Source organism: Microchirus variegatus (assembly GCF_963457635.1).
Source record: "Microchirus variegatus genome assembly, chromosome: 11".
Taxonomy (NCBI): Eukaryota; Metazoa; Chordata; class Actinopteri; order Pleuronectiformes; family Soleidae; genus Microchirus; species Microchirus variegatus.
The window spans coordinates 23,662,221-23,676,913 of record NC_139812.1 but is presented as its reverse complement, the minus strand read 5'-3'; the positions used below and the strand labels follow the sequence as shown (position 1 = coordinate 23,676,913).

The following is a 14,693-nucleotide window of genomic DNA, read 5'->3' as shown; positions in this document are numbered from 1 at the left end:
TACACTCTATACATTGTTAATGTGGTAAACAACTATTCTAGCTGCAAACGTATGGTTTTTAATGGAATATGTACATAGGTGTATAGAGGCCCATTTCCAGTGTTCTAATGGTACATTGTGTTTGCTAATGGCGTCAGAAGACTATTGGATGATTAGAAAACCCTTGAAAACCCTTGTGCAATGATGTTAGCACAGCTGAAAAACAGTGTTGTTGGTTATTATTATGATCATTTCTAATCTTGTCAATGTCTTGACTATATTTTTTCTATTCATTTTGCAACTCTTTTGGTGAATAAAAGTGTGACTTTTAATGGAAAACACAAAAATTGTTGTATAGGTGACCCCAAACTTTTGAAAGGTAGTGTACAGCATTTTAGTGAGGACTGTCAAAGACATAAACCCTAACGTCTGTCTCTCATAGTACTCCTACAGTACGCCTTTACACTAAAACCACACTTTTTGTGAGGATCTTTTGTAAGAAAATGTCCTTACAAGGTCAAAATGTCCTCAGAAAGATAGATTTAGACAACACACACACACAAGCACACACGTGACCTAGCTGTGTCCTAATTCAAAGGCCAAATCAAGCAAAAAGTGTCTGCATTTCTCTGCCATATTTGGAGGAGTCTTTGCACTGCACTTTACAGAGCCCTGTTGACCCATTTACATGTGTTTTTTCATGTCTTGAAATGCGGATTTCCGAGGTTATTATTATAACTGCACCGACTCGTGTGATGTTCAATGTACCTTGAACATCACACATTTACACTTCCGTTCAAAAGTTTGGGGTCACCTGTATAATTGTTTTGTGTGTTTTCCATTAAAAGTCACACTTTTATTCATCAAAAGAGTTGCAAAATGAATAGAATATATAGTCAAGACATTGACGAGATTAGAATTAATGATTTTTATTCACTTTGTTTTCAGTGGTGTTGTGCAATAGGTTAACGCATGACACGTTTCCATGACGACTGACCGGAAAAAGACGCGCGTGACGCCATGTTTACGTGCGCCGACACCGGAGTCCAGGCACCGTTTACCAGTTAGCACCGTTAGCTGCATTAGCTCCTTTTAGCGCCATTAGCGTGCCAACAGTCGAACTGGAGCTGGAGTCTGTTTACTGCGTATGTGTGCCTCTGTTTTGAAAGTTTAGCGTTACTTTACAGACTTATTTTAACAATCACGCGCGGTTTTTTTTCCCGGAAACACGCGTTGACGCCGTTAAACGCTGGTGACGTTTGACAGCACTAGTTTTCAGCTGTGCTAGCATCATTTCACAAGGGTTTTCAAGGGTTTTCCAAATATCCAATAGCCTTCTGATGCCATTAGCAAACACAATGTACCATTATAACACTGGAAATGGTCCTCTATACACCTATGTACATATTCCATCAAAAAACCAGACGTTTGCAGCTAGAATAGTCGTTTACCACATTAACAATGTATAGAGTGTATTTCTGATTCATTTAATGTTATATTCATTGAAAAAAAAGTGTTTTTCCATCAAAAATAAGGACATTTCTAAGTGGGCCCAAACTTTTGAAGGGTAGTGTATATGAATCTAATTTCCTTGTCCATAATACACTGAGATTAAGGTTTTACATCAGCTATAATCCTATTGATCTTTATGTTTTTTTCTCCACAGACCAAATCAGTGAAAAGGAGGAAGGCCCTTACTACACTCACCTCGGGGCAGCACCTACCGTGGCTGCAGTGAGGGAGATGATGGAGAACAGGTAGAGTTACTACGGCGACTCTGTTTACACTCTGCACTCGCGAACACGAGAGCCTGCAGCTCAACCACAGGCACGGTGGAATGGGGGCGGGGCCAGAGTGAGGAGTCTGTCATTAGGAAGGAAGCATTGCTGAGCTAAGCTCAACACGTGCACACACTCACAGACAGCTACACACATGGTCACACAACACACACACACACACAGCACGTTGAAACAGGAAACGCCTCGAGCTGAGACGAGGGGCCCATAAACCGAGATGACGACGTGTTTAAAGCAACTTGAGGTCCGTCTGAGACTCAGGTCTGACAACCGCGAGACTTCACTGGAAAAATTCAACTCTGCAGTTACAAATGCTGTGAATTTGTGTACGTTACCACTTACAAGGAACAGTTTGCAACACACTTTATGACACAATTCTCCTTTAAAGACAGCTAATATTGTTTCAATGTTGTTTTCAGCGTTGTCTGAAGTCGATTAATCGATTATTAATCGATCACTAAATTAACCGTCAACTATTTTGTTAATTGATAATCGGTTTGAAGCTTTTTTCATGATTAAAACAAGATTTATGGTTGTTTTAGCTTCTTAAATGTGAATATTTTCCTCGTTTATATATAAGAAATCATTAAAACTGAATCATTTTGGTTTGTGGACAAAACAAGACATTGGAGAACATCGTCATTTCCAGGTTTGACAAACAATGATCAACGTTTTTTTTTGCATTTTCTGACATTTTATGGACCGAACGATTCATCCATTACCAAAATAATCGTTAGTTGCAGCTCTAGTGTTGTCAATATTCTGTATTACCTCACTCAGTCTAGTTGTCTGCGGGCAAAAATACAGAAATAAAGCCAGTGCAGCAGGATTCTTCAACATTTAATCCCCTCCCATCAAAGCTCTACCTTTGAAACACACTGAGGCAGAGTCAAGAAGAGACTTTATTTGTTCATGCGAGAACATGTGACAGACTATTACCTAAATAAACATACACGCACAGTTTACCGTCAACCGCATAATCATATTCATATGCGGTTAGAGCTGCAACTAACGATTCTTTTCGTAATCGATTAATCTGTCGATTATTTTGTTGATGAATTGTTTGGTTCATAAAATGTTAACAAACATTTATCAGTGTTTGTCAAACCTGGAATTGACAATGTTCTCGAACGTCTTGACTCCAAAATGATTCCCTTTTAATTATTTTTTTGTTATGTGGAGAAAAGAAACAAAGAAAATATTCACATTTAAGAAGCTAAAACAATCAGAAATCTTGTTTTAATCATGAAAAAAGCTTCAAACCAATTAATCGTTAATCAAAATAGTTTCATCTCAACTAAAAGCATAATGAGGGCGACTAAAAATGAAGGTTCCCTCGCCTCTGCTGTACGTATTGTCAGTTAAAATCAGGTATTTTATGTCTGTGCTATATTTTCTGTGATCGATGACACAAATGAATGTTTTGTCTCATGTGTGATGTCACAGATACGGTGCTAAAGGAAACGCAGTGAGGGTGGAAATCGTCGTTTACACCGGGAAAGAAGGAAAGAGCTCCCAAGGGTGTCCGATCGCTAAATGGGTACGTTTGTTTTGTTCATGCCATAAATGTCCTCAATATATTATATTTTCTGCAGGGCGATGCCGACTATTATGATGGTAAATTTCAAGTCATTCTGAGATACTTTTTGTTTTTTTGAAGAAAGTCAGCTCACTGTCAAAGTGCATCAGGGCAAATGGATAATTTCCTGATTTTCAAAAATTTATTAAAATTATTCCTTAAGAGGTTTGCAAATATTTTCAACGGATCCTTGTTCAGGGCGATGTCGACTATTATGAAGGTAAATTTCAAGTCATTTCGAGATACTTTTTGTTTTTTTGAAGAAAAGTCAGCTCACTGTCAAAGTGCATCAGGGCAAATGGATAATTTCCTGAATTTCAAAAATTCATTAAAATTATTCCTTAAGAGGTTTGCAAATATTTTCAACGCATCCTTGTTCAGGGCGATGCCGACTATTATGAAGGTAAATTTCAAGTCATTCTGAGATACTTTTTGTTTTTTTGAAGAAAAGTCAGCTCACTGTCAAAGTGCATCAGGTCAAATGGATAATTTCCTGAATTTCAAAAATTCATTAAAATTATTCCTTAAGAGGTTTGCAAATATTTTCAACTGCTCCTTGTTCAGGGCGATGCCGAATATTATGATGGTAAATTTCAAGTCATTCCGAGGTACTTTTTGTTTTTTTGAAGAAAGTCAGCTCACTGTCAAAGTGCATCAGGGCAAATGGATAATTTCCTGATATTCAAAAATGTATTAAAATTATTCCTTAAGAGGTTTGCAAATATTTTCAACGGATCCTTGTTCAGGGCGATGTCGACTATTATGAAGGTAAATTTCAAGTCTTTTCGAGATACTTTTTGTTTTTTTGAAGAAAAGTCAGCTCACTGTCAAAGTGCATCAGGGCAAATGGATAATTTCCTGAATTTCAAAAATTCATTAAAATTATTCCTTAAGAGGTTTGCAAATATTTTCAACTGCTCCTTGTTCAGGGCGATGCCGACTTTTATGATGGTAAATTTCAAGTCATTCTGAGATACTTTTTGTTTTTTTGAAGAAAAGTCAGCTCACTGTCAAAGTGCATCAGGTCAAATGGATCATTTCCTGAATTTCAAAAATTCATAAAAATTATTCCTTGAGAGGTTTGCAAATATTTTCAACTGCTCCTTGTTCAGGGCGATGCCAACTATTATGATGGTAAATTTCAAGTCATTCTGAGATACTTTTTGTTTTTTTGAAGAAAGTCAGCTCACTGTCAAAGTGCATCAGGGCAAATGGATAATTTCCTGATTTTCAAAAATTTATTCAAATTATTCCTTAATAGGTTTGCAAATATTTTCAACGGATCCTTGTTCAGGGCGATGTCGACTATTATGAAGGTAAATTTCAAGTCTTTTCGAGATACTTTTTGTTTTTTTGAAGAAAAGTCAGCTCACTGTCAAAGTGCATCAGGGCAAATGGATAATTTCCTGATTTTCAAAAATGTATTAAAATTATTCCTTAAGAGGTTTGCAAATATTTTAAACGCATCCTTGTTCAGGGCGATGCCGACTATTATGATGGTAAATTTCAAGTAATTCTGAGATACTTTTTGTTTTTTTGAAGAAAGTCAGCTCACTGTCAAAGTGCATCAGGGCAAATGGATCATTTCTTGATTTTCAAATATTCATTAAAATTATTCCTTAAGAGGTTTGCAAATATTTTCAACACATCCTTGTTCAGGGCGATGTCGACTATTATGATGGTAAATTTCAAGTCTTTCTGAGATACTTTTTGTTTTTTTGAAGAAAGTCAGCTCACTGTCAAAGTGCATCAGGGCAAATGGATAATTTCCTGATTTTCAAAAATTTATTAAAATTATTCCTTAAGAGGTTTGCAAATATTTTCAACGCATCCTTGTTCAGGGCGATGCCGACTATTATGAAGGTAAATTTCAAGTCATTCCGAGATACTTTTTGTTTTTTTGAAGAAAAGTCAGCTCACTGTCAAAGTGCATCAGGGCAAATGGATCATTTCCTGAATTTCAAAAATTCATTAAAATTATTCCTTAAGAGGTTTGCAAATATTTTCAACTCCTCCTTGTTCAGGGCGATGCCGACTATTATGATGGTAAATTTCAAGTCATTCTGAGATACTTTTTGTTTTTTTGAAGAAAGTCAGCTCACTGTCAAAGTGCATCAGGGCAAATGGATAATTTCCTGAATTTCAAAAATTCATTAAAATTATTCCTTAAGAGGTTTGCAAATATTTTCAACTGCTCCTTGTTCAGGGCGATGCCGAATATTATGATGGTAAATTTCAAGTCATTCTGAGATACTTTTTGTTTTTTTGAAGAAAGTCAGCTCACTGTCAAAGTGCATCAGGGCAAATGGATAATTTCCTGATATTCAAAAATGTATTAAAATTATTCCTTAAGAGGTTTGCAAATATTTTCAACGGATCCTTGTTCAGGGCGATGTCGACTATTATGAAGGTAAATTTCAAGTCTTTTCGAGATACTTTTTGTTTTTTTGAAGAAAAGTCAGCTCACTGTCAAAGTGCATCAGGGCAAATGGATAATTTCCTGAATTTCAAAAATTCATTAAAATTATTCCTTAAGAGGTTTGCAAATATTTTCAACTGCTCCTTGTTCAGGGCGATGCCGACTTTTATGATGGTAAATTTCAAGTCATTCTGAGATACTTTTTGTTTTTTTGAAGAAAAGTCAGCTCACTGTCAAAGTGCATCAGGTCAAATGGATCATTTCCTGAATTTCAAAAATTCATAAAAATTATTCCTTGAGAGGTTTGCAAATATTTTCAACTGCTCCTTGTTCAGGGCGATGCCAACTATTATGATGGTAAATTTCAAGTCATTCTGAGATACTTTTTGTTTTTTTGAAGAAAGTCAGCTCACTGTCAAAGTGCATCAGGGCAAATGGATAATTTCCTGATTTTCAAAAATTTATTCAAATTATTCCTTAATAGGTTTGCAAATATTTTCAACGGATCCTTGTTCAGGGCGATGTCGACTATTATGAAGGTAAATTTCAAGTCTTTTCGAGATACTTTTTGTTTTTTTGAAGAAAAGTCAGCTCACTGTCAAAGTGCATCAGGGCAAATGGATAATTTCCTGATTTTCAAAAATGTATTAAAATTATTCCTTAAGAGGTTTGCAAATATTTTAAACGCATCCTTGTTCAGGGCGATGCCGACTATTATGATGGTAAATTTCAAGTAATTCTGAGATACTTTTTGTTTTTTTGAAGAAAGTCAGCTCACTGTCAAAGTGCATCAGGGCAAATGGATCATTTCTTGATTTTCAAATATTCATTAAAATTATTCCTTAAGAGGTTTGCAAATATTTTCAACACATCCTTGTTCAGGGCGATGTCGACTATTATGATGGTAAATTTCAAGTCTTTCTGAGATACTTTTTGTTTTTTTGAAGAAAGTCAGCTCACTGTCAAAGTGCATCAGGGCAAATGGATAATTTCTTGATTTTCCAAAATTCATTAAAATTATTCCTTAAGAGGTTTGCAAATATTTTCAACGTATCCTTGTAGAGTGCGATGCTGACTATTTTGATGGTAAATTTCAAGTCATTCTGAGATACTTTTTGTTTTTTTGAAGAAAGTCAGCTTACTGTCAAAGTGCATCTATCTATGTATCTATCTATCTATCTATCTGTCTATCTGTCTGTCTGTCTGTATGTCTGTCTGTCTATCTATCTGCTAGCTAGTTATATAAGCTGAGTAGCTAACACCGATCTATCTGTCTGTCTAAGCTATCTATCAACCTAGCTAGCTAATATCTATCTATCTATCTATCTATCTATCTATCTATCTATCTATCTATCTATCTATCTATCTATCTATCTATCTATCTATCTATCTATCTATCTATCTATCTATCTATCTATCTATCTAGCTGCTAGCTAGTTTTGTAAGCTAGGTAGCTAACACCTATCTGTCTGTCTGTCTAAGCTATCTATCAAGCTATCTAGCTTGTTCATATTCATTTTTATTGGGTAACAAGTACATTCTTGCTTTTATTTTGTGGTGTTTTCTAATTTTAATTGTTTTGAATCAAAAATTTTTTATTTCAGGTGATCCGGCGAGGCAGCGAAGAGGAGAAGCTTCTGTGTTTGGTCCGTCAGAGGCGAGGCCACTGCTGCGACACGGCCGTGCTGGTGATCCTCATCCTGGCGTGGGAGGGAGTCCCTCGGCCGGTGGCGGACCACCTCTACAGGGACCTCACAGACACGCTCTTTAAATACGGCTCGCCCACCAGCCGCCGCTGCGCCCTCAACGAAGAGTGAGCGTCTCTCTTCTGTTTTTCTTCATGCTGCTTTGTTTTGCTCTGTTACTTATCTCATTTTTCTTCTTCTTCTTCTTCTCACCACAGTCGTACATGTGCGTGCCAGGGTCTGCACCCAGACACGTGCGGAGCTTCGTTCTCCTTCGGCTGCTCCTGGAGTATGTATTTTAACGGGTGCAAATTCGCTCGCAGCAAAGTGCCACGCAAGTTTCGACTGCTCGGAGATTACGCGGAGGAGGTGAGGAGGAAATAGTCCACTGCGATCACTTGATGGGAGATGATGTTTTGCATATAATCTTATGTACACGACCGTTCAAAAGTTTGGGGTCACTTAGAAATGTCCTTATTTTTGAAGGAAAAGCACTTTTGTTTCAATGAATATAACATTAAATGAATCATAAATACACTCATACACATTGTTAATGTGGTAAATGACAATTCTAGCTGCAAATGTCTGGTTTTTAATGGAATACGTACATAGGTGTATAGAGGCCCATTTACAGTGTTCTAATGGTACATTGTGTTTGCTAATGGCGTTAGAAGACTATTGGATGATTAGAAAACCCTCGAAAACCATTGTGCAATCATGCTAGCACAGCTGAAAACTAGTGCTGTCAAACGTCACCAGCGCTTAACGGCGTCAACGTTAACGCACGTTAACGCACGTTAACGCACGATGCAATGATTATTAAAATGACTCTGTAAAGTAACGCTAAACTTTAAAAACAGAGGCACACATACGCAGTGCACAGGTACGCTGGTTATTTGTAGCGCTGCTCTTTTTTGTTTAATGAACAGACCGCTCCAGTTCCACTGTAGGCACGCTAACGGCGCTAAAAGGAGCTAATGCAGCTAACGGTGCTAACTGGTAAACGGTGCCCATTTCCAGTGTTCTAACGGTACGTTGTGTTTGCTAATGGCGTTAGAATGCTATTGGATGATTAGAAAACCCTTGTGCAATGATGTTAGCACAGCTGAAAACAGTTTTGCTGGTTCTTTGACCATTTCTAATCTTGTCAATGTCTTGACTATGTTTTCTATTCATTTTGCAGCTCTTTTGATGAATAAAAGTGTGACTTTTAATGGAAAACACAACAAACATTGTATATGTAGATGACCCCAAACTTTTGAACGGTAGTGTAGCTCCTAGTTATGTTGCCTCTATCTCACTCTTCACAGAAAACTGTGCATTGTTGAAGCATACAACACTGTTATTTCACCATGAGAGTTTTTCTTTAATAATACTATTCTGGGGGATACAAGTGAGAAAATAACAGAGAAAATAAACTGATATTCACATCAAAACTCTTAACTAAATCTGCCTTTTTTTATTTCAGGAAAAGAGGATAGAGAACAACCTCCAGGGCCTCGCCACTGACCTCGCACCACTCTACAAAAGACTGGCCCCCGACGCCTTCCAGAACCAGGTTTGTACAACACATTCACTGCCGACACAACACAACAAATCTACGACTTTTACATGAAAACTTTACCTTAAAACCGTGCCTCGTGCGTCGCAGGTGGAACGCGGGGAGGAAGACAACGACTGCCGGCTGGGAATGAAGGAGCAGGGACGTCCGTTTTCCGGGGTCACCGCCTGTGTGGATTTCTGTGCTCATGCCCACAAGGACACACACAACATGAATGACGGCAGCACTGTGGTAAGGCAGCGGCGAACGAGACGCCACGTTGGTCTAAAAGCAGCAGAGTCTGGGTTTATTGACTGAAAATGCTTTCTTTTTGTTTCGTCTCTCCCTCTCTTTAGGTTTGCACTTTAACCAAGGAAGACAACCGTGCGGTGCGTAACATACCCGAGGACGAACAGCTCCACGTTCTGCCACTTTACAAGATCTCAGAGAGGGATGAGTTTGGTCGGGTCGAGGGCCAGTGGGCCAAAGTCCGAACTGGTGCCCTGCACGTGCTGTCTGCCTTTCCCCGAGAGGTGAGGGAACAGAAAAGCTAAAAAAAAAACCCACATAGAATCATGTTGTACCAGCATAGAATGTGATGATGTTGTTATTCTGCCTCTGTTTAGTCTTCATGAACAAAACTATTCGTTTGTATGCAATATTATCAGCGCTTATGTATGTATGTATTCTCCTGCAGCCGGTCGTCTCACTTTACTAGCACCGTTTCCTGCGTCTGTCTTGACACAAAATGAATCACTTCCTGTGTGCAGAGAGGGAATCTATACACTGCTATACTCGGAAAAACCTTCCCTCTATGGAGGACCAAACATGACAAAACAGCAAATAGATATATTAATAAATAAATGTATAAAAATATATATAAATAGATCTATAAAAATATAAATAAATGTGTACAAATATAAATAAATAAATGTATAACAATATAAATAAATAAATACATATACAAATAAATAAATATGTGTAAAAATACAGGAATAGCCCTTTTCATAAATAATCTTAGAATATTATATTATTATTTAATATTATTTATAAATATATATAAATAATATATTATAAATATGTTATTTATTATTTATATTATTATAAAAAACAATTATTTATTTATGTATGTATTTAAATATGTATATGTATATTTATTTATTTGTTTATTTATTTATTTATTGTTTTGTCATTTTCGGTCCTCCATATCCTTCGATGTTTTCTTTGTAACTGACTGTAAAATGTTGAAATGTCAAAGTTATGCACTGCACTTTTTCCCCCTCGTATGTATGCAGGTGCGCCTGCTTGCTGAGCCAGTGAAATCAGCACGGAAGATGAGGCAAGAAGCTCGTTTGAAATCCCAAGCGGAGAAACTCGTCAAGAAGCTCGGGCTGACTCCCGTCACACCTGGAAAAGAGAAAAGCGAAACCCCCAAAAAAGGTAGTAAATCCAATCACTTTTAATTGTATAGCACCATGACATGTTTATAGATTTACAGTCATTTATATAAGCAGCAGCAGAATTGCTGTGCGTTATTTTTTTTTCACCTCTGACGTGAAAGAGAATAAACATGATTTTGATGATGATTCTTCCTCCACAGAGCCACCGGGCTACTACAGCGCATACGGTCTACCGCCCAGACCTGCCAGCGTCGGACGGTGCCTACCGGAGAGGAACCAGCACAGCACTTACGGCACCAACACCAGCAACTTCCCCACTCCAGGTGCAGGAGTCGCCCCACAGAGGGAGGTCGTCTCCCCGATCCACCCCGGCCTGCCTGGCCATCTGTTTGGACTGAATGGCTCGGGTCTGAGTTACAGGACAACGAGTGGCAACGTGAATGGTTATTCTCCGGCACCTGGCGACCGCAACGTCCCGTCAGAACATATACCTCCACGCAATTCTCTTAGTGACTACCCTTCTGCTCTTAAAACTGAGCCCAGCGAGGTGCACTGCTCACCCCTGCTCAGACCCTCGCCCAGCGGCAGTGCTCCTCCTCTCTCCTCCTACTCGCCAAGACCTACCTCTGAGGGCCTCTTCGGCCGGCTCAACGGACTCCACAGGGCTGCTGGAGACGTCGCAGCAGAGGTCAGGGGTTACGGCCTCCCTCCGCTCTCGTCGCTCCCTCTCCACCTGCAGCCTCCCCAGATAGAACCAGAAGAAATCAAGCAGGAGGAGGAGGAGGAGGAGGTGTGGTCGGACAGCGAGCACAACTTCCTGGACCCCAACATCGGGGGCGTGGCCGTGGCGCCGTCGCACGGCTCCATCCTCATAGAGTGCGCGCGGCGGGAGCTGCACGCCACCACGCCCATCCTCAAGCCCGACCGCAGCCACCCCACCCGCATCTCGCTGGTCTTCTACCAGCACAAGTCTCTGAACGAGCCGGGCCACGGCATGGCCATGTGGGACGCCAAGATGGCCAAGCGGGAACAGGAGAAGGAGGAAGAGGCTCAGAGGGTGAGGGCGGAGGAGAGCGCGGGGAAGAACGGCGCGGGAGCGGGAGGCCCGGAGGAGGAGGCGGGGGAGGAGGCGGAGCAGACGAGGAGGACCGTAATCGTCCCCACGCGTCAAGGATGGACTCAGCCGAGGGACGGCGTCGTCACCGTGTCCCCTTATGCTCTCACTCAAGTGACCGGCCCTTACAATCGCTGGGCTTGAGTACAGCGCACACACACACACACACACACACACACAGAGAACTCTTACACCCTGTGCTCTTGCCTTACCTCAAACCAACTTCAAACGGCTAACTCTTGTTTTTACGTTGTTTTTAATCGTGCTCTTCTAATATCAGTTTGTTAACTTTGTCCGTCTTCTTCCTCTTTGCCCTCAGGGGGGCGACGAAGAAGACCAAAGTTTGTTGGCTTTTTAACTGTGAGTTTGGGTGTTGGTTTTTTTATTATTATTTTCTATATAAAATGATGGTGCTCTGAAGCATTTTAAAACTGGTTTTATATACATGACTAAGAACAAAAAAAAAGATGTGATTATTTATTGCGATCATAACGATTTCTATTTAATTCCCGGTGTACGCCTGTTTACTGCAAGATTTCTACGGTAACCTGCTCAGAATTTCACGTCTCAGAGTAGGACTACGCTTCTTTTTTTATTTCATATATATATATATATATAAATATATATATATATATATATATATATATAGTTCTCATTTCAGCAGCTTCTACATAGGTGCCGTGCTCACTACGACCTTTGTGAAGCAAAAACCGTATTACACCACAAAATGTAGAAAACAAGACTAATATTGTGCATAAAAACACACATCGTCACATGTAGCATTGAGCTTTTTTTTTTCTTCTGCTGCTGCCGGTGACAGAAATGTACGTCTTTTGCTCGTGTTATTTTCTCGCCGTACGGATGGTTTTGTCTTTTATTCACAGATACGTATGGCATATTAAGAAGCACTTTTTTATTATTATTATTATTATTATTATTATTATTTTCCTACACTTAACTTGAAAAAGGTCCCGATCCATAGGCCTGAATATGTATGTACAGATAGAGATATATATATATGACAGTTAAGCATGAACCCTTTATTTTTTACTGTTTATTTGGTTGAAAAACAGAGGCATATCGTCGTGTTAGGAAATTCAAAAGTAAAAAAAAAAGTATAGTGAGGAATCTTAATAATGCTGCAACAATAAGGTGCTTATTATTATTATCGTTATTATAAGCACTTGGAAATCATGTCTTTCAGACGTGAACGTCAAAAACTTACTGTACATTTTTAATGGTGCTAATGAGACCTCTATTTCCTCCTTTTTTTATTCAGAAACCCCCACATGATAGCAGAATATTGCCAGTTTTTTTTTAAATATCTTTACAACTGTGTCAGCTTATCATGTTATTCCTCCTTTTTGCCTCTTCTGCTTCTATCGGGAAACCACTCAAATATCAGATCCCACCCCCGGATTATGCTCGATGATGGTTTCAGGTGCTTTTGAAGACCCTTATTCAGATTAACACTGGTGGTATAACATTTCCTGTGAGATATTCCTGGTCTTTCGCACACTTTGACTTCCTCTTGGTGCTAATAGGACAAGAATCAAGGTGCATGTAACTGGTTATACTCTGTGGTGCTAAACCCACTCACACACACACACACTGACATATGATTCAGTGAGGCAGTACCATTTCTCTGCATGATCACTGGCAGACAACACACAGAGTTGGTATCTTGCCATTTATTATAACGTTTTCCAGTATCGGTAAGAAAGAAAAAAAAGAGAAAAGAGAGTTAAAAAAAAGAAGAAGCTTTTATTGTGTAGATTTTCATCTGTAGTCCAAATGTACGTAGCCCCCGAAGTGACATGAGAAAAAAAAAAAAAAGACAAAAGCTTTTTTTTTAAAATCTCGAGTTTCAAAGTCGAGATCTCGAGTTTCCCAAAAAACTAGGATTTTTTTTTTTTTTTTTTTTTAGAAATTTTCAATTTCGAGATCTCCAGTTTCAACGTTGAGATCTTGAGTTTCCAAAAAATGATGAAAAAAAAATTTTTTTTTTTTTTTTTTAGAAAGTCTAGATCTCGAGTTTCCAAAAAAATTTGAATTTTTTTTTTTTTTTCATATTTTTTTGTGAAACTCGAGATTTCAATTTCTGTTTTTTTTTCGTGATTTAAAAAAAAAAATTTCTCATGTCACGGGGGCTCCGATCTAATGTCTTCCACGGATAAAAAAAAAAACCCTGCATCAAATAAATCACATCAGACACATAAAAAGAAATGAATGTAAACAGTTTTTAAATGATTTGATTTCCGAGGGAACATTGTTTTTTTTTTAAAACATCACACACAAAGTTGCAGGTTTTAAATGTTTCCTCTCGTTTCCTCTCGGACGTTCAAGGTCTTTATTATATCGGCAAGGAACTAACGACTAGCACCAGCATTTAGAGAATCGGAAACTCTCAGTCGTAGAAAGCGTGTACATATATAGGTGAAGCGTATTGTTTTTACTGTTGCTGTTTTAATGGTGTTTTGACAATGGATGATCTTGCTTATTTTGAAACGGAAATACTGTATGTTACTGAAAGTATATCCAGTTTTAGACTTGAGAAGAGACTTAATTTAGCATTCCTTCTGCGGATGGCTGATCTCTTTCGGGATTGTGAAATAAAAGTCATATTTATATTTTGGACCTGATCATGATTTCCTCTGCCTTGATTTGCTTTTAATGCAGTAATATGTGTGAGAACTTTATTTTCTAGAGTCTGCTTTTAATTAGACAAACCAAACACATTATTGGCTCGTAGTTAATTTTCCTATTTCGGAACACACCACACTACACAGTGTATGACTCACTTCTGGGGAACTTTGGTTTCAGTCATTTAGACTTTGTCCCCCTTTAGAGACCACGGGAGATGAATCACTCGTTGATTGTGTACAATTTCCCACCAAAACTAACAGTATGATGTGGATTTAAGGAGCTCCAGACTGATAAATACATGTCTGTGTAATATTCAGTCAGTTCAGACTCACTGAATCAGGATTTACTAAACTTTACCAAAATGTAGGTCAGGGCTATTTGACAGTTATAATAGAGCTTTTCAGAAGGCTGTGGGCCGGTCAACCCCTATACTACTATTTTGTGTTGCATGTAAAGTAAACGGATACAAATAGATACAAAATGTTATAAATTACTTAGCACTTATTTATTGAAATGGCTGCTAGTTTTGTGCAAA

The 14,693-nt window shown here is 38.5% G+C and overlaps 1 protein-coding gene across 1 annotated transcript in view; it reads left to right on the top strand.

Annotated features, from left to right (window-relative positions):
* The window catches only part of tet1 (tet methylcytosine dioxygenase 1), a 41,646-nt gene extending 29,576 nt beyond the window's left edge, over positions 1 to 12,070 (top strand). The window contains exons 3-11 of the mRNA XM_083897449.1: positions 1,646 to 1,736; positions 3,222 to 3,315; positions 7,378 to 7,586; positions 7,677 to 7,827; positions 8,927 to 9,016; positions 9,110 to 9,250; positions 9,355 to 9,531; positions 10,294 to 10,438; positions 10,599 to 12,070. Of these exons, the coding sequence (XP_083753575.1) occupies positions 1,646 to 1,736; positions 3,222 to 3,315; positions 7,378 to 7,586; positions 7,677 to 7,827; positions 8,927 to 9,016; positions 9,110 to 9,250; positions 9,355 to 9,531; positions 10,294 to 10,438; positions 10,599 to 11,656 (2,156 nt within the window). The 3' untranslated portion in view covers positions 11,657 to 12,070. The remainder of the gene's footprint in view (positions 1 to 1,645; positions 1,737 to 3,221; positions 3,316 to 7,377; positions 7,587 to 7,676; positions 7,828 to 8,926; positions 9,017 to 9,109; positions 9,251 to 9,354; positions 9,532 to 10,293; positions 10,439 to 10,598) is intronic.
* Positions 12,071 to 14,693: the final 2,623 nt, after the last annotated feature.